The 24,771-nt window shown below is 34.5% G+C and overlaps 1 protein-coding gene across 3 annotated transcripts in view; it reads right to left on the reverse strand.

The window, feature by feature from the left end:
* The window catches only part of Arfgef1 (ARF guanine nucleotide exchange factor 1), a 139,899-nt gene that overhangs the window by 68,628 nt on the left and 46,500 nt on the right, over nucleotides 1-24,771 (reverse strand). For all 3 annotated transcript variants that reach the window (XR_015442718.1, XM_087190423.1, XM_087190422.1), the window contains exons 7-14: nucleotides 23,607-23,717; nucleotides 12,710-12,885; nucleotides 11,815-11,948; nucleotides 7,708-7,942; nucleotides 3,631-3,730; nucleotides 3,393-3,532; nucleotides 3,185-3,293; nucleotides 1,358-1,559 (exon numbers count right to left, since the gene is read on the reverse strand). Coding sequence is in view for 2 of the 3 variants with exons in the window: in XM_087190423.1 (XP_087046549.1) it covers nucleotides 1,358-1,559; nucleotides 3,185-3,293; nucleotides 3,393-3,532; nucleotides 3,631-3,730; nucleotides 7,708-7,942; nucleotides 11,815-11,948; nucleotides 12,710-12,885; nucleotides 23,607-23,717 (1,207 nt within the window). In the remaining variant the exon portion in view is untranslated. The remainder of the gene's footprint in view (nucleotides 1-1,357; nucleotides 1,560-3,184; nucleotides 3,294-3,392; nucleotides 3,533-3,630; nucleotides 3,731-7,707; nucleotides 7,943-11,814; nucleotides 11,949-12,709; nucleotides 12,886-23,606; nucleotides 23,718-24,771) is intronic.

Raw genomic sequence — 24,771 nt, forward strand, 5'->3', positions numbered from 1 at the left:
AACAAATAGGTGAGGCCATGAAAAAACCTGATCATGTATCTTTAGGAAAAGATACAAAGTAAGAAATGGGCTAAGGACAAAACCCTGGGTGATGCTAAGATGTATGCAGAAAAAAAAAACACCAGCCCAAATAGGCTTAGATGACATGGTTAGAAAGGCAGGAGGTAAACAGGATACAGTGGTGTCATGAAAGGAACAGCTACGGAGGATATACCAGAACACAACTCCACACAACTCCAGGAAAGCATTCTTCTTAATCGCTACATGAACATAAAAAAATCAAGTCCAGGGGCTGAAAGGAATGAAAGATACGTAAGAGTCAACTTTGAAGCCCTGTGACTATTCCCTCACTCCTCAAGTACTTCACATACAGTTATCATACATTGGCAGCACTTTTTTATAGACGTTACACAGTACTATTTAAAAAAAATATTTTGGCTATATTTAGATTATACTGTATATAATCTTGAATATGGGGACCAGTCTTCAGGGTGCTTGGCCCAGAGTTCCAAGTTACCAGGACCTTGCATTTTTGCCACTTTTTTCACATTAACACTGCGAAAAGATACCTGGTCAGGAAAAGGCAAGGCTAAAATATCAGAAAAAATGCTTTAAAGTGGAAGTTGCAAACCAAGTAAACCTACAAGAGGTTTTTAAAAAATAGTTTATAGTTGCTAGACCTGTGATAAAAGGCTAGCAATTTCATTCTTCCTTAGTGCATCTCTTTGAAAGAAGAGAGGGCGACAAGAGGAATGAAGGTGGAATAGTGGCATGGTGGCATTCACACAGCAAACAGTCCAAGAACCAGACTATATCACACTTAGCAAAAAATAAAAAAGAAAGAAAAAAAGGAAGAAAGAGGAAAATAAAAGATTTTATAAGATCAGGTTCTGGCACAGTAACCAGGTTGGAAAGGGAAATCTTACCTTATCAACATATAAAAATGAAATAAATAACAGAGTATATCACTAAATCACTAACAGTAGTAGGACACTTTAACCCAACTGGAGGAAACAAAATCTAGAAAGGAGCAATGCTTAAATGTTTAAAAATTTCATATTTAGAACTTTTTGCATTGTCCTCTGATTAGGAAATATAATGGAAAATTTCATAAATGTGTTAAATGAACAATGCACTGCACGGATGACGTTCATCAACAGCACACAATATATGGAGGCTAGGCATGGAAAGAGTGTTTGGGCTACACTGCAATGAAGAAGGGTAGCTGAATAAAGAGCCCTTAGAATTCTTGAATCCAAGAGAATTATCTCCCATTTTACTTCTTGAAAAGTGGTAATAAGAAAATAATTAGGAGAGGAATATTCAGTAATGTTTCTTCTAAAAATCTGACACTTACAAATCTATCCCTTGTTCTATTATTTCTTTTTGTTGCTTTAGGACCTCAAATTGTTCTGGATTATCAGTCCCAGACATCTGTGTACTGTAGCTGCCTATTCCTGATGATGATGTTGACTCCAGGGAGTTTAAACTTCCGTATCTGTTTATTGTCTCTGGGTGTTTGATTTCACTCATCTCTTGGTCTGAGGGTTTCTCCTGACCTGTAAGAAGAAAAATTGATACAGTATATTACAATAGTCCCTTCCTTATCCATAGGAGATATATTCTAAGACCCCTAGTGGATGCCTAAAACCTTCAATGGTACTTATATATATAGTTCCTATACATACAGTCCTATAATAACATTTCATTTATAAATTAGGCCCAATAAGAAATCAATAACAGCATTTAATAACCATAGCAACTTCAGCATATGATTACTTTTCTTTCCTTATTGAGATTTTTCTTTCACCTTTTCACTTAAAGGAAGCACTTTACGGCTTCTCTTTGGCATATCCCACTTTCCAGTAACACTGCTCTTATGCTTTGGGGTCATTATTAAGTAAAATAAGAGTTGCCTGAACATAAACATCTCAATTCCATGACAGTTTATCTGATAATTAAGGGTTCTAACTGAGTAATGGATAGGTAGCATATACAGCACAGACATAGTGGAAAAAGGATGATTCATAACCCAAGAAAGATGGAGAGATATGTTTTGAGACTTTATCATACTAATCAGTGGGCAATTTAAAATTTATGAACTATTTCTGGGATTTCCATTAACAGTTTTAGACTGCAGTTGACTGCAGATGACCAAAACCATGTCAAGTAAAACCACTGGTAAGGGAGGACACTGCTATATTCTGTCAAAGAAATAAAAGTGAAAAGGAAAACATATTATTGTCTTGAGACAAGGTATTTCAATGTTCTTTAGATAACTACTTAAAGCAAATAATGTATGAGGTGCTATAATAAACAATATACTTTGATATTGAAACCACAAATATTAAAACAGTATGATCTTAAAAAGCACACCGTGGTACAAAAGCACAGTGTATAGTTTGCACATATCAGGACTTTTTTTCAGTTGCAGTGCTTTGTATCCACTGGAGTTTTGCTCCTGGCTCATGCTTCATGGGGAATACTTTTCCCTCATAGGACTCTTAGTTATGATAACACTAGTATAGCCCTGAAGCTTTGAGTTTTTCCCAAAGTTGTGAGTAAACATCAAACACAGATAACTCAACCTTCTTAAAACATAATCGCTATATTGCTAGAATAACTAAATTTAAAAACTGAAATAATTTCAGCTGGAAATGGTGGCACATGCCTATAATCCCAGCTACTTGGGAGGCAGGAGAACAGTGAATTTGAGGCTAGACTGCTTAATATAATGAGATGCCATCTCAAAAACAAAAGGACTGGGGATTTAGCTCAAGTGGCGCCCTGCCTGCCTCATAAGCGCAAGATCCTAAGTTTGATCTCCGGTACTGCAAAAACAAAACAAAACAAAAAACCAAAACTCTAAATTAGGAATAATTTTTTAAGGGACTTCTTTTTTTGAGGGGAGAGAGGTCTTTTCCCTTTTTTTTTTTGGTACCAAGAATAAAACTTAGGGTCTTGCCACTTACTAGCCAGGCATGGCACTACTGAGCTACTTCCTTGGCCCTAAATTGGTAATAACTTTAATGCTGGTTATAGTATTTAAGTCATAAGGAATGCTTTTAACAGATAAATGAATAAACATGTCATGAAATTAATGTCATCTGCAACTACCCTCCAAAATAGTTTTTCTTAAAATGATGAAAAATTTTAAGACATATAACTCAAAATGTTACCTTACCAAGAGTCGTCTGAGAGTTGGGATTCACATATTGATCCTTACTCCACTCAACCATACACTTCAAAATTGACACTAAGCATTCTAAACCTTTCTTCCTCAAGCTCAATTCCTATAATTCGTAAATAGAATAAAAACAAGAAAGACCCTTTAAGAAAAACACATGCATGTTCCTTGGTAGTTTAAATTTAAAAAATTTTAAAGTTCTTACCTGAACATTACTCATACCAAGTTCTTGACTGCCCCTTCCTTGAGCAATTTTTGATAGATCATTTACTAGTCTTTCGAATATATTTGCAGCATTTAAATCACAGTCATAGTTTACATAAATATCCACTACACTCTGAGCATCTGTAACAATATATTAATTTTAACAAAATGCATCTAATTATTATTTAACCTTTTAAATAACTCATAATGAGATAAAAAAGGAGGACAATTTCAAATACCTGCACAAATCCTTGTTAGTGTCTGAATAACCATCCATTTGTGATCAAATGAGCTAGTAGAAGTTTCCAAAATATATAGGAAAATTTCTTTAAAGAACACCTGTGATGGGGGAAATTTCTGTTTAAAATACTGTTTAGAATTCAGATGTGTGATTACTTTTTAAACATCCCAACCTGTAGAAAGGAGATCAGCACCCAAGCTCCTCTGGAGTTCATCTCTATATGAGTCTATCACCAAAATCTCAGGACTAAAATAACTTGGGTAAGTGACTTAAACTTGTCCTTGTAATACCAGTCCTGTGCTTTACCTTGATTTGTTTGCCATCACACAGCTGATACAAATAAAACAGGCAAAGTTTTGGAATTACTCAGGGCAATAATTTCTTGAATGAAATAAAATTCATGCTTCAGTTGCTTTATCTCTTCAAAAGGCATAAATTATATTCTGTTCAACAGTTATATTTTCAGACATTCTAGTTCAGGGCAGCCTTGACTGTTCCTAGATTTAAATGTAACTGTTACTCTAAACAAAAAAAGATGTATTTCTTACATGCTGTTACTAGTTACAAATGGGAAAACCTTTACTGCCTAAAAACTATATACAAGCTGTTTCTCACTTTTCTTTACACCAAATAGTATCAAGCATAAAGGAGTTAACCTAATGGAGTAAAATTCAATTTAACAGCTAAGAATTTTCAGATTTATTCTGGAAAAGAGTGACCTAAGAAAAAATAAGTAACAAAACAACATACTAGCATTTATTTATGGAGCATATATATTATGAATACAGAAACAGTAACATTTGTTAAGATGACTGAATTCTCCTTCCCAAGGGTTAGGTATCCTTGTAAAGTGCTTTTCTTTCACAAAACTCAATACATTTGTATGTTTATACTACTAAAAGGTTCACCACCACTGACCTATGGACTTTAAGCTCTATGAGGCTAGGGACCAGGTCTGCCTGTCCTTTTTTTTCTTTTTTGAGACAGATTTCACTATGTGGTTCAGGCTGGGCTGGGATGCACTATGCAGCCCAGGGTGGCCTGCCTCTAACTCATGATTCTCCTGCTCCAGTCTCCCAAGTGACATATGGTACCGCTTCTGGCTCAGGGACCAGGCTTTTCTTCCTAAGCATTGTGTCTGCATTGCATGGAGCATAAGTAGGCATTTAATAAATATTTATGGCCATATGGTCACACTTCTCAAACAATACATCAAGTCACCCCAGAGTGCAGCAGCTAACTCACAGAAGTGCAATGAGAATTTCTGAGGAAAAATTCAGCAAGGAGTACATATGCTGGATACCTTGAAAGATTATTCACAGTTCCAATTAGATCACACTACCATCCTTTCAGTGACATCATTATCTTTACAAACCTAGGTGTTGTTAGCTGCTATGATAAAAAAGAAGTATACATAAGGAAATGATGAAGAATAGCAAGGCAGGAGGTACTGTGCAATCTGATTCAAAAGTCAAAGAAGCTGTACATTGTCAAAGAGTTACACGTAACCCAGCAGTTATGAACTGTGGCTAAGGATAAAATGAAAACATTTTTCTTTTAATTTGTATGTACTATTTTTTTAATGGACACTAGCTTAAGTTGTTTAAACTTAACTGCTTAATAAATGAAGCTGTTAGGTATTTCTTTCTATGGGTGCCATGAAAAGATCAGAGACCCTAATGGTGCCATGAATCATGTGTGGAACTTTGGTTCTGCTTTGTGTGTACACATGCATGCACAAGTATGTACATAGGGGGGAGTTATAGACTGAGCCCAGAACTTCATGCGTGCTAGGCAAGTACTCTTCCAGTGAGCTACACCCCTAGCTCTTTTGTTTTGTTTTGTTTTTTTGGTACCAGGGATCGAACTTGGGGCCTTGCACTTGCCAGACAAGTGGCAGAACCACTGAGCTAAATCCCCGGTTCTCCCCTAGCTCTTTTTTATTTTACTTTGAGACAGGATCTTCTTAAGCTGCCCATGGTGGCCTCAAATTTGTAAACCTCTTGCCTCAGCCTCCTGAGTAGCTAGGATTACAGGTGTGTGCCACCATGCCTGGTTCTCATTTACAGAATAAATTTCAAAAACAGATTTGAAGAGGCAGGGAAAAAAATCCAACCTTCAGCTACTATGTATGGTTTATCACACTGTACTAACAAGCAAACAGCTATCATTGTAATACACCATGCCTAAAAACAGGAGTTCTAAAACAAAAAACAAAAATCAAACTTTTAATGATTCCCTGAACACTTAATATGTACATGTAGAATAATAACTATGATAAGGAAACTGTCTTTATAAAATAGATGTTTTCTTAAAAAGCTGTACATAAATTTCTGAAATAATTCAATGCACACTGAAAATTCATGTTATAAAAACTCAATACTCTCAAAGTAATTCTTCATGTTACAACAATCTTAATTTTGTTTTGCAAATTTCACTTTTAATGTGTTTTGCCAAGTGCAACAAAATTCATTTTGAATTTGAATATGTTTAATATTTTCAAAAATGTTCTTATCTCTCATTATCCTCTTTATCTCCCCTTGGGTGATAATGGACAGTGAAATAAACCGAACCTTTTTTTAAAAAGCAGAACATTATTAAAACAATTTTGTAATGAGACTCTACCACCTATGAGTCATTAGGAAATTTCTTACCACTGTTTCCTTTTAAATTCAATTTTACAGAAAAATAATAATCACAACTATTTTTATGATACCTAGTTCCATAAGAATTTGCAACACAGCCAAGTAATTACAATAGGAATCTCAGTGTTCAAAAACCTGTAAGTAACTGGCTGCACAAAGACCTTCAATATTTTCTGTCAATGTAAATGTCTCATCATCAAATGAAAGATTTCAGGGTTTACAGAAAAATTCTAAAAATCTGTTTTAAAGACTTTATTTGTAGTTCCTAAAGATAATGGAAAAGACTATCTAAATGTAGCACCTGTTCCTAAATGCTTAGTATTATTTTCATAAGACATATACCAAACTTCTAAATCTTGACAACGTACAAGCACCAGAAGTTGTTTGCTGTTCAAAAATATGGCCCAAGTTTAAAAAGTTTTTACTTAAAATATGAAGTCATTCTGCTTCATTCCCATAAAAATGTTCTAAATGATTCTGATAGATATTACAGAGCATTAATAAAAAAGGATGATTGCTCTGATCATCAAAAATTGAGAAAATAATTTATTCTTTCTCCTGAGCTAATTTATTATGTCTTGTACTGGGACTAAATATGAGGGTAAAAATTAAAATGCAACATGCATATACAGTATATTAAACATAAAATGAAGGTTAAAACTGACATAATAATGGGTAGTTCTAAAATACATAATTTCTCAGTCAAAAATATTTTAATAATGAGTTGAAAAATGCATCTAAATCAGCAAATTATAAAGTTCTGAATTATCTGAACATGAAAACAAAAGACCAGAAACTGGTAACACCTGCATAATACTTGTAGACATAACTGGAAGATTTTCCAATTTAGTTTTGCTAAATCTCTGAAAATATTTTAGAACCACATGACTACTATACTATTTCCAAAGATTTGGGAGAAAACTTTAAGAATAAATATACAAATAAATGTTAGAAAAAAGGTACAAAGAAAAATTAACTTTTCAAATATTCTAAATATAACCCCCCAAATGATACTCTTTTATGAAGTGCTTAATATTTAAATGATTTAAAGCCATGTAGACTCAGTATACATTTGGAACTTTCTTTAAAAGCCAAATTCATTACCATAAACCATATACTGTACACAATGGCAAAACTATTGTGAAGATGAAGTTAATTCAAGAAAGCTACAACCACTCATTCAATTAGTGTAAGTTCTGTGGAGGTAGGACCAGTGTCTGCATTTTGAATTCTCAGAACTTATCTGGGGCTTAGTACTTCACAGACACATGCTAGCTGAATGGATGAATTAAAAAAAGAAGTACACAAGAACACACATACATTTCACATTCTGGAAAATTTTTCAGCATGTTAAAGACAGCTGATTTAACGTGAAACAAACAATATATCCAATAGCATCCTAAACTTTAAGACCTAAATACAGAACATACCTCAATTTGCATCTTCAGATGTGTCTTGAAATTTGACAACAAAGTAAGAAATATGGAAAGAGAAAGCTCAAAAACCTCTGGAACAGACGAGACTCCATTTTTTGAGAGTGCAACACACAGATACTGCTTAATAGCATTAATAAACATCTCATTTGTTCTGAAAACAGGTCCTGCATTCTGTAGAATGGATAGAAGTAACTGCAATGAAAGAATCTTGGATCGTAATTCATGAGACCTAAAATGTAAAAAAGAAAGCAAGGTATATGGACAAGTTTAGCATTACAGCAATAGTAAGATTTATCCTGGCACCACATTTCACAAACTTTTTAAATGGAGAAGAACAGAAAAACTCATCAACATTTAGAAAAACAAAAAGTACAGTATATGAAAAAGCTTAGCCACTAACAGAGGGTGCTTCCTTTCTACTACAAAACTTCACAAACTTTTCAAATGGGGGAAGAAACCTCATAAATATTTAACATCAACTTGCTTTTCCAGTAGAAAAAATAATTTGAAGATACATGCTTTGCTTCTTTCTTTTACAATTACATATCTCATTAGAAATCACCATAAACTTTCTTGAATTAAGTGCTATCTTTAGCATATAATAGTTTCATATAATGTTTTTCCTAGTTATCCTACTCAAAAATCCTGAACACCAATAAAACTTGAATGTGTTAACAAGTTATAGCACTATTTCAAACTTACCTTCTCAATGACTAAAGTTTTTTCTTTTGAAATAAATACTGGCTTTGAGAACATTTAAAAAAATTATTTTGTAATGACAAGCTAAAAAATAAATGTTTAGCTTAAAATTTTAATTTAGTTTTCTGATAATATACTGTCATGCTTATTACTATCTAGAATTTTAATTAGATTTACAAATATAATTTTTATCCCATTAAAAAGGGTCAACAGACCAAGGAGATTGATCCCAAGCAATACTCAAATGCAGGCCGCAAACACACTAGTGGTTTGTTGTTTTTTTAAAAAATTCTATCCCAAATACTGTACTCAGTCACATTTATAGTGTAGGAAACTTAACTGCTCTTTATTTCCAACTTAAAATTTTCATGACTATAATTATCAATTATTTCAAGGATCCAAGTAAATTTAGCAAGGGATACTTCATTTCATGTAAATTGGTATTAGAAAAAAGAAAACACACTACTTTCTTTCAAACAAAACTGGAGCCAATAATATCATAGCTCCTTATTACATAGTCATGTTTCCAAGATGGCTATTACTCTGAATCTAAGACTATGAGTGGCAAATCCCTCAGTACAAAAAGGAAAAAAAGAGTGCTTAAGTGAATCAAGTTAGAAATAGTGAAAGACTTTCAAATTCTAGTCTTCATGTTCTAGTGTTCCAAGGCTTACTTACACACAACTAGTACTTTCAAGTTTAACTCAGATGCATATCTTTTTTGGCTCAATTCCTATAGTAATTAAATACTGCAGCTTGCCATTCTCTAACATCTGAGTTTTTGTTATAGTTTATCTTTGTATCTGCAGCACCTAACAAAATGCTTTGAACACAATACATGGCCCCAAAATTAAATTATTTATTCTTGTTCAGTCATTTATAATAAAGAAGTGGTCAAATGACTATCATGATTTATTTATTTTGGTTTTTTGAGACAGGGTCTCACCATAAATGTAGTTCAAACTGGCCTTAAACTCATTATGTAGCCCAGGCTGGCCGTGGACTAACAGCGATTCTATAGCCTCAGCCTCCCAAGTGCTGGAATAAATTATACTTGTAATAGACAAACAAGGCTGGAAATTCATTTCTGCAGTTTTTCATGGGGGTAGTTTGAAATTATGATTCAAATTTAAAGAATAGTTCCTGGATATCATCTTAGCAAAATCAGAAAACATAAAGAGAAGCAAAGACAAAAAGAAAATTATATAACTAGGAAAACTCACTGAATTTGAGCCCCCCCCCCCAAAATTCAAGATTTAAAAAAAATTTTTTTTCTTTTGGAAAAAGAACAGCTCCTAAAATTTTACCTCTTTCAGCCTTTCCAATAGTTTAATAACCCTGACTGCGGCCGGGGACTTAGCTCAGTGGTTCCACCGCCTGCCTCGCAAAGCCCAAGGTCCTGAGTTCGATCCTTGGTACCAAAACAAAACAAAACAAAACAAAATCCTGACTGGCAAGTTAAGAAGGCCTTAAAATAAATTTCCCTAATACTTGGTTTAAACCCACTAAGTATGAGGATTAACTAATTTACATTTTTCCTCAAAATAATCCCCGTTCCTTGTGGTACTGGGGATTGGACCTTTGAGCTACATATTCAGCCATTTGTTCTTTTTTAATTTCAAGACAAAACCTCACCAAATTGCTAAATTGTCCAGATTGGACTCAAATTTATGATCTATGATCCTCCTACCTCAGCCTCCCAGAGTACTGGGATTATAGGAATGTACCATCACGCACAGTTAACACTGTAGTTTTTAAAAACTGAAGCAGTGTTGCTTACATCTCCCCCATCTCAATATCCTTTTCTTAAAGTTACTCTCTCCAAGGATTCTTTCTCCAGGAAGTTCTCCTAAAGTTGTCATGTTATATTACATTTTACTGCAACATTAGAGAGGCAGGCCACTCTTAAAACTCCAGAGTTTAACTGCAAGCAGTAATTAGTTACACTTGAAAAACAACTTTTTATGACTCACAGAAATGACACTTCCTTAGGGTTTAAACTAAAATACAAGGGCTGATCAAAAGATTTGGTGTCTAAATAAAAAAAATGATTACAATGAAAGACATGTGGTCATTAGTCCCCTTCAAAATACTCCCCCTCACTTTGAGCACATTTATTTCATCATTCTTGTCACTTTCTGAAGCAGTTCTGGAAGTCCTCTTTCACAAGTGTTTTTATGAGATGTGATAAAAAAATACAGTGAAGGCTGCTGCCAACTGCCATCTGATGAAAATGCAGGTTTATAAAAATATTAAGTTGTGCCTTCATCTACCTTATTCACACCAGGTCTGGCACTGTGAATCTTCTGGCTCTTTGTCAAAGTCAAAATCACCAGGAATGGTAAATGTTTTCAATCGATTTGGAACATCTAGGTAGCCATGATGGCACAACTACAGACACTAATGAAAGTGGACTTCCAGAACTGCTTCAGAAAGTGGCAAGAATGATATGCTAAGTGTGTTGGCAGGGAGAGAGCTTAATGGCAATGTCTTTATTGTAGTTATTTTTAAAATGTTAACATTCACTGTATTTTTTTTAATCACACATGGTATTTGATGGGAATTAGACAAATGATGCCTATCTCCCAACAGAGAAAGGTGTCTCCTTCAGCATTCTGTCAGGCCTTAATGCATACATATTGCCTTTCATTATGACTTTTAAGATTTATTTCCTTTAAGCTTTATTAAATTTTTGGCTCATAGTTTTTAGAAGCCTAGCATGAATTGAGAAGGGGCTACAACTGACTCTGAAGTTACTTATAATACAGAAATAAAATTTTACATTTATTTATTCATTCAGTAATGTTTACTGAGCACCTACTATGTATTGGGCACTATTTATCATGCTGTCCTGTCATTTTGGGAAATAGTGTAAGGTATCTACTCCAGCAACTTTGGAACTGTTTTTCAATATCACATTTTTTTCTTAAAAATGTTAGGTTGATTTATAAGGACTTCTCTGAGAAGTTACACAGTTTGTTAATAATCAGAAGTCCTCTAACTCAGACCATACTGTACACAGCAATTAGAAGCCATCAAGGCAGGAGAAAACCACAAAAATGCCTTTTTTTTTTCTTTTTTCGCAATACTGGTGGATTGTACCCAGGGATACTCTACCACTGGGCTACATTCCCAGCTCATTTTTAGGGTTTTTTTTTGAGACAGAGTCTTGCTAAGTTACCCAGGTGTGACTAAAATGTGTGATCCTCCCACTTCAGCCTCTGTGGGTGCTTGAATTACAGGGGTGTGTCACCATGCCCAGCAACAATTTTTAAAAAAATAAAATACCTCTCCCCAACATTTTAAAGTATGGCACAAGAAGAGCAAAAGAAAATTCAAACTCTTAACAGTAAGTTTCAAGCTGAAAAATGTCTATTTCTTAGCAAAACAGCTATGACTTACTTTGGATCTGGTGGTCCATCTGACAGTGGTTTCATTGATAGTTTACACAATGACCTGAATACTAGAAAGGCATCCTTTTGTAAAATGTGGGAAAACTTAGCACCAGGTGAAGGTCCTGAAGAATTTCCAGATTCCTAAACAAGTTAATATACCATGAAAATAAATATATTTTCCAGGGTAAAATAATTTCAGCCTTCTAGTATATTTTACTCAATTAACTAATAGGTGGAATATTCCCCACCCCATCTATTGGAAGAGGAACTGAATGACTAATTTGCCACAGTGGTTTTCTTAAATCTTATATGCCATTCTCATACACAATAATAATAACACCTTTAAAATGCATTCTTTTAAAATAGTCCTTCCTTGTCACCAAATAAATTCTTAAAATTTACCCATCTCATACTGTTATTGACAAAAAATTAGCACAAACCATGGACAAAATACCTATCCAAAAGGCCTTCTAGAAGACTTTATGTTAAAAGATACAGATAAGACCATAAAGTACAGAGAAAGAATAAAGAACTCCTGTGATTACCACAGTACTGATTTCTTTGTAGTCCTAAACAAAAGTCAAGATGAAGTTCCCTAAATTTCTAAATGTTGTTGTCTTATACTATCATTATCCTGTAAAATATGTGGTAAGAATGTTCTCTTAAAATGGCAGTTCAAAGTGGAAAAGTGGGGAGGATGTGAACATAGATGAGATACACCTTAGCTGGAAATGCAGGTATCAATATATGAAGGGAATAAATTGCACTAATTTATATCAGTGAAGGCGGGTGGGGGAGTTCTTTACTTCCACAAACTGAAATCAGCCAGAATCATAAACCGGATTTACAAAAAGATGTTGGTGGACATAAATCTGTCCCCACCCACTTAAACCCACTTATACCTGAGTATCGTTGGAAGAAACAGATAATCTGTCATCAGGTAAGGATGGTGTATATGCAACAGAAATTGGTGTTCCTGGAATTCCATTTGCTTGAATATTTTCACTGTCACTACCATCTTCTATAGTTCCAATGTTGCCATCTGTACTTGCATTGATAGTAGTCCCTTCTCCCATATCTAAAACAGTAAGAATAAAAAACATGCAAATATATCTAACTTAACCAAAGTGTGTTTAGAAGCATAACATATTTAAAATGAAATAGTGGCAAAAGAGAAATAAAATATGTATTGGCACCATTTAAAGGTTAGCATATTTACTATTAAGTTAAGTATCTGGCATACTTTTGAAGATGATCCTTAAGTTGTTCTGGCAATAAAACACACTCAGCCAATGACAGGCTATCTAGGATATGCCAAAGCAGCTTATTTCTTAGTCTACATTAGCATTTAATTAAACTGAGTTCTGATGAATCATAATGCCTTGAGATGTTAAAAGAAATTCCTTGAAAAATACCTCATTGTCAAGTAAATTTGGGAGATGATGGGAAACAGGTTTCTTTATTATAGCCTTTAAAGTGCTAATATGCACTGAGCACTCCAAAGGGAATATACAATCTGTAGTATTTCCAAAATTTATTTTATCATGAGCTCCACTGCTTTTTTTTTTTTTTTTAAGAGTAACATATATTCTTTACAACATAGCTTGTATACCACTGGATGATTTTCACTGTCACTCTGAAGAGCAATACTTGTATTTAATACAAACTGAAACAAAATAACTTCTAGTAGAACAAATAAAGATAATGGAAACTGTACCAAGTTCCATAACTACTCAAGGTGTAATACATTTATTACCTTAAAAAACAATATATACATGTCTATGGTCACAATTAAGCAGCTATCTGGCAGGAAACTATTCCTTTCATGCAACCAATGGACACTATAAGCAGGGATATGGAAAACATTCTGTGCTATGGGGAGGAAAGACTTCGGAATATGAAATATGTGTTTCAATCATGTTTCTATCATTTAGCTGGATAAGTTATTTTCTCTTTCTTTGCCTCCATTTCTTCATTAGCCACCGAGAAAATGAAGTTTATGAGGAATAACCAAAACACAAAGACACAACACATAATACAACTGGTACTCAGTAAGTGATTGCTATTACTAATTTTGTTATTAACTGATTAACATCTCTCCAAGTTTTGAGTGACTCAAAGGAGTAACAGCTTCTGGCTCCTCTACTCTGAAGCTGTTTTTTGCTCTTGAAATTAGAACACCCTGCAAGAGTAAGCTGAATAATAGCAAAGCATATTTTGCAATTAACAAGTTTAACATGAAAAAATTATTCAGTAATAAAATACATTTGGGAAACTGGAGATCACACAAAATCAAACAGCTGCTTTGTCAGAATAACTTGTAGAGCATTTTCCTAATGTTTGATATGCATGATACTATTATAGTTTTTATTATATGTATATACATGTAACAAATGCTTATATACAGCAGAGAACTCTTTAGAATCACAAAGAAATTTAGTAATAATTATCAGAAACTGCATTCCTAACAGTCTTCAAGGCACTTACTCTGATTTCTCTGCACCCAATTACATCTCCACCTATGATCCTTTCTCCACTCCCCTCTACAAATGACCTCCATTGTCTACTTAGCTAAGAATTAATTTAAAATAGGCTTTCTCTATCTTACACCACCACAAAGTTCCCTGACAACTCCAAAAATCTTCTCTCTCATTTAAGAGGAATTACTCCTTTTATTTCTAAGAATCATTTATATGCCCTCAAATACACCTTTTCTTTAATTTCTTAGGTGTGAAAATGAAATTACAGCCAGGGATTTAGCTCAGTGGTTCGCACGCCTGCCTCGCAAACACAAGGTCCCAAGTTCGATCCCCAGTACCAAAAAAAAAAAAGAAAATGAAATTACGGGTATGTATGAATAATGCCCTTATTTGTAGAAAATACATGTTGAGGTATTTAAGAGGCAAAATGTCATGATGCATACAATGAATTTTCAAATGGTTCAGCAAAGATATATATGTATGTGTGTTGTTTGTGTATTAAAAGACACATAAAGCAAATGTACCAAAACTGATAACTGAATCCAGATAAACGGCACACAGGTGATCATTATATTCTTTGATCTTTTTTTGTAGGTTTGAAATTTTTCTAAGTAAAAAACTTGCAGAAAAATGAAAGAACTTTCACTTCCTAGTCTATGTTATCTACATTAGATGTCGGTAAACTTTTTTTTTGTAAATGGCCATATAGCAAACATTGTAAGTCTTAACAGTTTCCATTGGAACTATTCAGCTCTACTTTTAGGTGTAATAAAAGCCATAATAGGCAACAAATAAATGTGGTAGTATTACAATAACCTTTATTTACAAAAATATGCAGTGGGCCCAATTTGGCTCACAGGGCACAATTTGCCAAACCCTCATCTACAATATTAGATTTTTAAAGAATGCTTGGGCTTGTTTTTCTTTTTCCCTGATTATGAGGTATTCTTTTCTTTCTTATTTTCTTAATTCATATTGTCAATATCATGGCTTCTTTCTAAGTCTCTATATTTTTTTCTACTTGATAAAAATAGTTGGAGCCATAAGAGTAACAGAATGACTTCCATCTATAGCACTTGCCTTGATATTTCTTTGGCTAGAGTTCTATTTTCCATTACATATTTCATAAACATTTCCACATGTATGGCCAACCTAAGAGTCAAAATCAGTATGTTAAAAGTAAATTATTAGTAGGGCCGGGGATTTAGCTCAGTGGTTCTGGCTCCTGTCTTGCAAGCGCAAGGTCCCAAGTACAATCCCCGGTAACAACAACAACAAAAAAGTAAATTATTAGTGCTGTTTTCCCCCAAGTTATCTGTCAATATGATTCAACTCTACAATAATATCATCATCTACCTAATCTAGGCAGGCTCAAAAACTGGGGGACGATCTATGTAAAAAACATAGTAGGCCTGACACTACCTATTTTAGAAAAAGCTACTTTCAAGATTGGACTTCAGTTGACACCTGGGATCCTGTATTTTGGGAGGGTTATTACCAGGACTGATTAGAGGCTTACAGGGTCCAGTGGTGGTGAACCTATGGCACATGTGCCACAGCGGGCTGTTCATTATCACTGAACGCTCTAAAACATTCGCCATTACTGGTCTAAACTGTACAAAAAGAATGGATTATACAGAACCAGCTCTCCAGTTAGGGATTTGCAATTTGAACCAACATTCTTTCTGGAACTCTGGAATTTTGGCACATGCCAGGCACAGGGTCTAAATAACAACATCCAATAAACTCCTTAGGCCTTAAGTCTCTAATAAATATTTCACAATTTGATGCTGGAAGAGTTGAGAGCATTCAGGATGACTTCACTGGGATAGAATTCTTTAAAGTATAAGCTGATTTCCTCCAGACTTTATCCAATACACTTTTTTCCTTTGACAATCTTGCTCTGTACTTTCTTTACATAATAAATTTTAACACAGTAAAATTATATGCCATGTCCTATGAGCCCTCTCAGTAAATCATAAAATCTTGAGGCAATCTTGTGAACCTCTGACATACTTTTTCTTTTCTTTTCTTGACTTATTTGAATAGTTAAAAGTATTCTTGATTTGATACACATTATCTCATTTAAGATCCATGTTTTCTTCTCCCCTTCCACCATTACTGTCCTATTCAGGCTTAGATTATTTTGGCTAGTCTCCTCCTGAACTTCCTATTTTCAAATTTAGCTGCTAGCATAGTTCTAATGTTTCATGTCTCAGCTATAAAATATTCAATGGTAATTCAGTCTGTCCTAGAATGAAGTCCAAAATCTTACACCTGGAATTCATAATCCTCTGTGGGTTGTCTGAAAACTCTTCTATTGTATAACACCACATATGCTGTACTATAGCCAAAGCACCACTTGCCAATTTCCAAATCTAATCATTCTCTGCTGTAGACTCTCTCACATTAGGAAAACAGAGCAAGCTCAAATAAATAACCTTATGAGGAGTCTTAAGGTACTTGAGAAGCAACAATAATCCAGGTCCAAACCAAAATTAAGGAAGGAAAATTATGAAGATTAGAGTGGAAAACAATGAAATTGAGACTAAAAAAAAAATCAAGGAATCAAAGAGCTGGTTCTTTGAACACATAAAAAAATAGGTAAGACCTTGTGAGACTCATCAAAAGAAAGAGAAAAGACTCACAACAATGCAATTAGAAATGAAAAACTGAAATTACAACAGACACTGTCAAAATCCAGAAGACAGTAACTACTCTGAAAAATTGTATTTCAACAAACTGTCAAATTTTGAAGAACCTGACAGATTCCCAGAATTATAAATTACCAAGAAGACACAAATATGCTGAATAATCCAATAACAAGCAATGAAACTGACACAATAATAAGGAATCTAAAAACTGAAAAAGGCCCATGATCTGATGGATTTAATACTCAATTCTAGAAAATTTATAAGGATGCTATATCACCAATACTCCTCAAGCTTTTCAAAGAAACTGAAAGGGATAAAGTGCTCCCAAATTAATTTACGGGACTCAGTATCATCCTGATAAAAAGAAAACTATAGGCCAATCTTCTTAATAAACATAGATGCAAAAATCTTAAGCAAGGTATTAACAAACAGAATGAAGCACATCATCAAAAAGATCATACATCATGACCAAATATCATACATCCCAGAGATGCAAGGATGGTTCAATATACAGTAAGTCCCTGACTTATGAATAAGTTCTGTTTCTGAAGAACTATTTGTAAGTCAGATTTGTTCATAAGCTGACAAAGTGAGTCTTATATACTGTACAGTACATCACATAGACATAAGCAAGGTCAAAAACCACATATCATATCAATAGAAGCAGAAAAGGCTTTTGATTACCTTCATAGATGCAGAAAAAGCATTTGACAAAATCCAACATGCATTTATGATAAAAACCCTACAAAAAATTGGAATAGATGGTCTCTACCTCAAACTGATAAAAGCCATCTATGAAAAACCAATAGCCAATATCATACTAAATGGTCAAAAACTGAAATCTTTCACACTAAAATCAGGAATAACACAAGGATGTCCACTATCACCACTCTTGTTCAACACAGTTTTGGAAACATTAGCCATAGCAATTAGACAAGAGAAAGAAATAAAAGGAATAAAGATAGGAAATGAAGTCAAATTGTCATTATTTGCAGATGACATGATACTGTATACAGAAGACCCCAAGAACTTCACCAAAAGTCTTCTAGACTTAATAACCAAATTCAGTCAAGTAGCTGGTTACAAGGTCAACACACAAAAATCAATAGCTTTCCTCTACACCAATGACAGACTCACTGAGAGAGAAATAGGCCAAATAATTCCTTCCACAATAGCATCCAAAAAACTGAAATACCTAGGAATCAACCTAATGAAACAAATCAAAGACCTCTTCTCTAAAAACTACAGCACTCTGAAAAGAGAGATTGAAGATGATATCAGAAAATGGACAGACATCCCCTGCTCCTAGGTAGGAAGGATTAATATAGTGAAAATGGCCAGACTTCCAAAACTGCTACATAGATTCAATCCAATTCCAATTGAGATCCCAGCAGCATGCTTCTCGGACCTTGAGAAAACAATCCAAAAATTCATTTGGAACAAGAAGAGACCCAGAATAGCAAAAGCAATTCTAGGTAACAGAGACATGGCAGGGGTTATCACAATCCCCAACTTGAAACTATACTATAAAGCTGTGATAAAAACAGCATGGTACTGGCAAAGAAACAGACCTGAGGGCCAGTGGAACTGATTAGAAGATGCAGAAACAATGCTAGACACACTCAGTCATCTCATGTTCGATAAAGGAGCCAAATACCCTCACTGGAGGAAAGATAGCCTCTTTAATAAATGGTGCTGGAAAAATTGGGTTTCAATTTGCCAAAGATTAAAACTAGACCTATATCTCTCGCCAAGCACTACACTAAAATCAAAATGGATTAAAGATCTAAATATTAAAATAGAAACGCTGAACCAGTTGGAACAGAGGTTAGGTGGAACTCTTGAAGACATCTGTGTAGGAAAAGATTTTATGAACAAAACCTCAGTTGCCCGTGAACTAGCACAAACAATCAACAAGTGAGATCTCTTCTTATTAAAAGGCTTCTGCACAGCAAGAGAAACCACCAGCAGTGTGAAGAGACAACCCACAATGTGGGAAAAAATCTTCACCTGCTCTTCCTCAGACAAAGGTCCACTATCTTGAATCTATAAAGAACTTAAAAAGATCAGACCTCCCAAATTTAAAGACCCAATCCAAAAATGGGCATCTGAAATGAACAGACATTTCTCAGACGAAGTAGAAATAGCAAATAAATACATGAAAAAATGTTCAACATCACTGGTCATTCGAGAGATGCAAATGAAAACAACACTGAGATTCCACTTTACTCCAGAAAGAATGGCTGCTATCATGAAATCAACCAACAAATGCTGGCGAGGCTGTGGGGAAAGAGGAACCCTGCTCCACTGCTGGTGGGAGTGTAGACTGGTGCAACCACTATGGAAATCAGTATGGAGAAACCTCAAAGAACTAGGACTGAAAGTCCCATTGGACCCCGCTATTCCACTGCTGGGAATCTTCCCCAAAGAATTAAAGGAATCATACCACAGTGATATATGTGTGCCCATGTTCGTAGCAGCACAGTTTGTGATAGCTAAAACTTGGAAACAGCCCAAATGCCCATCAACTGGAGACTGGATAAAGAAAATGTGGTTTTTTTATAAAATGGAGTACTACTCAGCCATAAAAAATGAGAAATTAGAGACATTTATAGCTAAGACATTTATCGCACATTGAGGTGATACTCTTAAGTGAAATAAATAGGACACACATGTATAAATACCGAATAGTTTCTCTGTTGTGAGAAACTGAAGGTGGTAAATAAGGACTAAAATGTATAATAGATAATGTGAAACAGGAAGAAAAGGGGTAAAGGGGAAGGAAGTGGGAGGGGTAGGGGAAAGGAAAAAAGGGTATGGAATTAATGAGAAAATGGAAAAATTGGAACAAAATCTTTGTAAATAGAGAGGAATGGAGGGGTTGAAGGGAAGGCTGGGCAAGGGTGAAAAATAAGAACCAAGAGAGACTATGTAAAGGTGCAAATTTCCAATGATGAATGTCATTATATTGTATACCTAAAATGTATCAATGATTAGAATGAATAATTGATAATGCAAAATAGGAAGAAAAGGTCCAAAGGGGTAGGGGTAGTGGGAGGGGCAGGGAAAAAGAAAGAAGGGAAAGGAAAAATGCTGAGAAATGGAAAAAATGGAAATAAAGTCTTTGTAAATAGGGAAGGGTGGAGGGGGTGAAGCGAAGGCTAGGAATGGGGAAAAAATAAGAACCAAGATGCATCATGTAAAGGTACAAGTTCCCAATCAGAAATGTAAATGTGTTGTATACCTAAAATGTACCAATAAAAGAATTTAAGAAAAAAAAAAAGAAAAGGCTTTTGACAAACCCAACACCTCTTCATGATAAAAAAAACCCTAAAGAAAGCAAGTATAGAAGGACCATAACTGAATTTGACAGAAGCTATTTACAAGAAACCAACATCATATAAAATAGGGAAAAACTAAAAGCATTCCCCCTAAAATCAAGAACAAGGATCATCCACTATCATCACTTCTATTCAACATAGTACTTGAAACATTAGCCAGAGAAATCAGGCAAGAGAAAGAAAGGAAAGGAAAGGACAGGAAAGGACAGGACAGGACAGGACAGAACTCAAATTACCATTTTGTGCAGATGACTTAATATATAGAAGACCCAAAGAACTCCACCAAAAGACTAAGTGTTAATAACCAACCGCAGCAATGTAGCAGGATAAAGGATCAACAGGAATACCATTAGCATTTGTATTCACTAATGATGAACTTGATGAGAAGGAAATTATGAAAACAATACTATTCACAGTAGCTTAAAGAAAAATGAAATACGTAGGAATTAACCTAATCAAGGACGTGAAGGACCTCTACAAAGAAAACTACAGTACTCTGAAAAAGGAGACTGAAAAGGACATCAGAAAATGGAAAGATATCCCTTGCTCCTGGACAGGCAGAGCCAATGTTGTCAAAATGGGCATACTCTCAAAACTGTTATACAGATTCAATGCAGTCCCAATTAAAATACCAATAGCATACTTTACAGATCTAGAGAAAACAATCATAAAATTCATATAGAACCAGCAGAGACCCAGAACAGCAAAAGCAATTTTGGGCAACAAGAGCAAAGCAGGATGCATTATAATAGTTGGCTTCAAGCTATACTAACAAAGCAGTAGTGATTAAAAAAAAAAAAAAAAGACAGCATGACACTGGAACAAAAACAGATACATTGGTCAATGAACAGAATAGAGCAGTGGTGGCAAACTTACAGCACGTGTTGCCACAGCAGGCTGTTTATATTACTGAAAGCTCTAAAAGGTTCACCATCCTTGGAATATTCAGATAATTGATCTTTGATAAAGAGGCCAAAAGCATATGTTGAAGGAAAGCCTATTCAACACGTGGCAGTGGGAAAACTGTTTGCAGAAGATTAAAACTAGACCCATGTCTCTCAATGTGTATGAAATTAAAATCAAAATGGGTCAAGGATCTAAACATTTAAATAGAAACAATGAAAGATAAAATAGGTAATAAACTTAAAGCCATAGTTGTATGAAAGGATTTTCTAAACAGAACTGCCACTGCACAAGAAATAACAGCAGTGATCAACAAACGGGATTACATCAAATTGAGAAGCTTCTGAATAGCGAAGGAATCAATTAGTAGAGTGAATAGTCAACCTACAGAATGGGAAAAATTTTTTTGCTAGTTACTCCTCAGACAGAGAATGAATATCTAGAATATACAGTATAAAGAACTAAAAGAAAAACAGAACAGCTACAAGATCCAGTCAAGAGACGGGCAAGAGAAATGAACACACACTTCACATAGGAAGAAGTACAAATGGCCAACAAATACATAAAAATGTTCAACATCTCTGGTGATTAGAGAAATGCAAATTAAAACAATGCTAAGAGTCCATCTTATTCCAGAAAGAATGGCAATTGTCAAGAAATCAAAGAATAACAAATGCTGGCAAGGCAGTCGTGAAAAAGGAATCTTCCTACACTGTTAATGGGAATGTAAACTAATACAACCATTACGGAAATCAGCATGGAGATTTCTCAAAGAACTAAAATTAGAAATTCCATATGACCCAGCAGTTTCCCTTCTAGGCATCTTCCCTAAAGAGCTTAAGACATCATACTACAGTGATACATGTATTCCAATGTTTATAGCAGCACAATTTGTAATAATTAAATCCTGGAAGCAGCCTTGTATACCCATCAACAGATGACTGGATAAAGAAAATGTCATACCCACATATAATGGAATACTAGTTGGCTATAAAGGAGGGCAAACTTGAGACATTTGAACAAAAATGGATGCACCTGGAATTAACAATGTTGAGTGAAATAAATAGGACACACAGGTTTAAATACCATATGGTATCTCTCATTTGAGTAAGGCAAAGTACAAAGAGAACAAAGGAGGATGGATAGGAAACAAGGTGATGGATCTCTTATAAATGGTACGGAGTCCAAGAGACCAAGGTTGAGGGGGAAGGAGGAAAAGATGGGGTAAAGAAATGTCTTGTACAGGAACCTAATAACCTCAATATATGTAAACATTATATGCCATAAACATGAGCTAAGAATAATAATATCAGAAAGAATGAAAATGGGAAAAGGGAATTAGAAGAAGAGGGAGGGGGAAGGGGATTAAAAAAGAAAATGAGCAAGTTGTATTATTTACATGTACCCACTTAAGATGACTGTATAATGCATGTACTAAAAACATGTACTAATGAAAAATGTTTAAAGAGAATATTCCTATATAATGAAAGATATCTAAATAGAATAGTTCCTCTCCCTTTATTTTTGGCTTCACTTTCTCAGTTTAGTTACCCACAGTACACTACAATCTGACAATATTAAAACAGAAAATGCGAGAAATAATTTTTCAGTTTTGAATTGTGTGCTATATCAGTAGCATAATGAAATCTCTTGCCATCCCAGTGCATCCCACCCAGGACAAGAACCATTTTTTTGACCAACAGATCCAGAGTGCATATGCTACCCACCCATTAGTCACTTAATTATCAGATTCACTGTCACAATATTATAGAATTTGTGTTCAAGTAACCCTTATTTTACTTAATAATGGCCCTAAAGCACAATAGTAGTGATGCTGCCAACTCAGACATGCTAAAGAAGTGCTTCCTTTAAGTAAAAAGGTAAACATTCCTGATTCAATAAAGGGAAAAGAAATCATAAACTGAGCTTGCTAAGATCTATAGTAAGAATGAATCTTCTGTCCTTAAAATCAAGATGAAGAAAACTCATTTGAAGTTTTGCCATTGTACATCAAACTGCAGAAGTTATAACCACAGTGCATGGTTTAGTGCTTGGTTAAGCTGAAAAAGGCATTATATTTGTGTGTATGTGTGCGTATGTACATATATACACGTTATATATATATATATATCTCATATATATATATGGGATAAGGAGAAAAAGGGAGAGGGAGGGAGAGGGAGGGAGAGGCAGAGAGAGGAAGGAGGGGAGTATAAAAACTACACAGTGGTTTTAAGCATCTACTGGGGAGGGTCTTGGAAGATACACCCTACTATATTTTTCTAGATCATACATACACAAATCACTAAATTGGGAAAGTACTCATAATTTTGCCCTTTTGGTTCTACACATTATATGGACTCTACGGTCAGATAAAATTTCATGAAACACACTAAACTCATTTTGAATGAAGTATACTACCTCCAACAACGATGTTCACCATTTCTTCTACAATGCTCTGTATAATGTCTTGTGGCTTTTCCTCACAGTCATGGTTTTCTCCATCATACAAAATATCATTTTTAGATAATGCTTTAAAAAGAGAAAAATTCAATTAATTTTTTTGGAAACTTTACTAAATAATTTGATGAAAAAAGTTTGCTCCTAAAAATGAAAAAAAAAATCATATAAAAATTAGATACAATTATATGTCAAACTGTCAAAATCTGTAACAAAACCGAAACAAATATTTTTCAAAGTCAAGTCAATCTTAACAACGGTTCATTTGACAAGCTATTAAGTGATTATTAAACTTAAATTTCCTAGATTATTCCTTTAAGAACCGAACTTTTAAGTTGTTTGAGTGAAAACATCTACCATGTTTTATACAGCCTTACTTAATGCACACACTATTATACTAACCCTTATCAAAAATATATTAAGTGTAATTAAAACATTTTGATAACTATTAAGATCAACACTGTACTTTACTACAGTGAGGTACTTTGAGTAATCAGAGAGAAGGCCATCTGGACCTCTATCAGTGCTTTTCCTTAGCACATCTCAATAGAATCTACTTTTCCAAATAAATCTAAATTGAAGAAGTGAAAAAGAATTCATTCACCAATTTAATGAGAAACAAAACAGGAAAAAAAAGTTAACTACAAATCAGAAATTCTGAACAGCCTAAGAGAAACTGAAACTTAACATTCCAGATAGCTTGTCTAGACTACCACAGATAAAAATAGGATTTGCACTGAGCTTTCTGAAATGTTGACAATATCTCTAGGTGGCTCACTGAATGTTAGAAAGTTGGGTATCTGGAAACCTGTCCTGGGAGCCACTGCACTACATCAAATGGCATCAGACTGTACATTAGCTGATACTGATGCTGCCTCCACTGGCTTCTACCTCCCAAGACTATAACGGGCCACTATGACTGTCCCTACAATTTCAATGTTCTTAATCTACTGTCTTCTAAGTTCTACAAAAATAGTGAATGCCACAAGGGAAAGCCTGGTAAATAAGCATAGAAAACCTGTAGGGTTATTTCATAAAATTTCCAAGTAAAAAAAGCGTTTTGATTCATCTGTGGAATAAAGACATAGATGTACTGGTAAGTATATTTTCTACATTCTTAAATTTT

Source organism: Heterocephalus glaber, unplaced genomic scaffold (genome assembly GCF_053883595.1).
Source record: "Heterocephalus glaber isolate CG9 unplaced genomic scaffold, H.glaber_assembly_v1.0 deba00001553, whole genome shotgun sequence".
NCBI lineage: Eukaryota > Metazoa > Chordata > Mammalia > Rodentia > Bathyergidae > Heterocephalus > Heterocephalus glaber.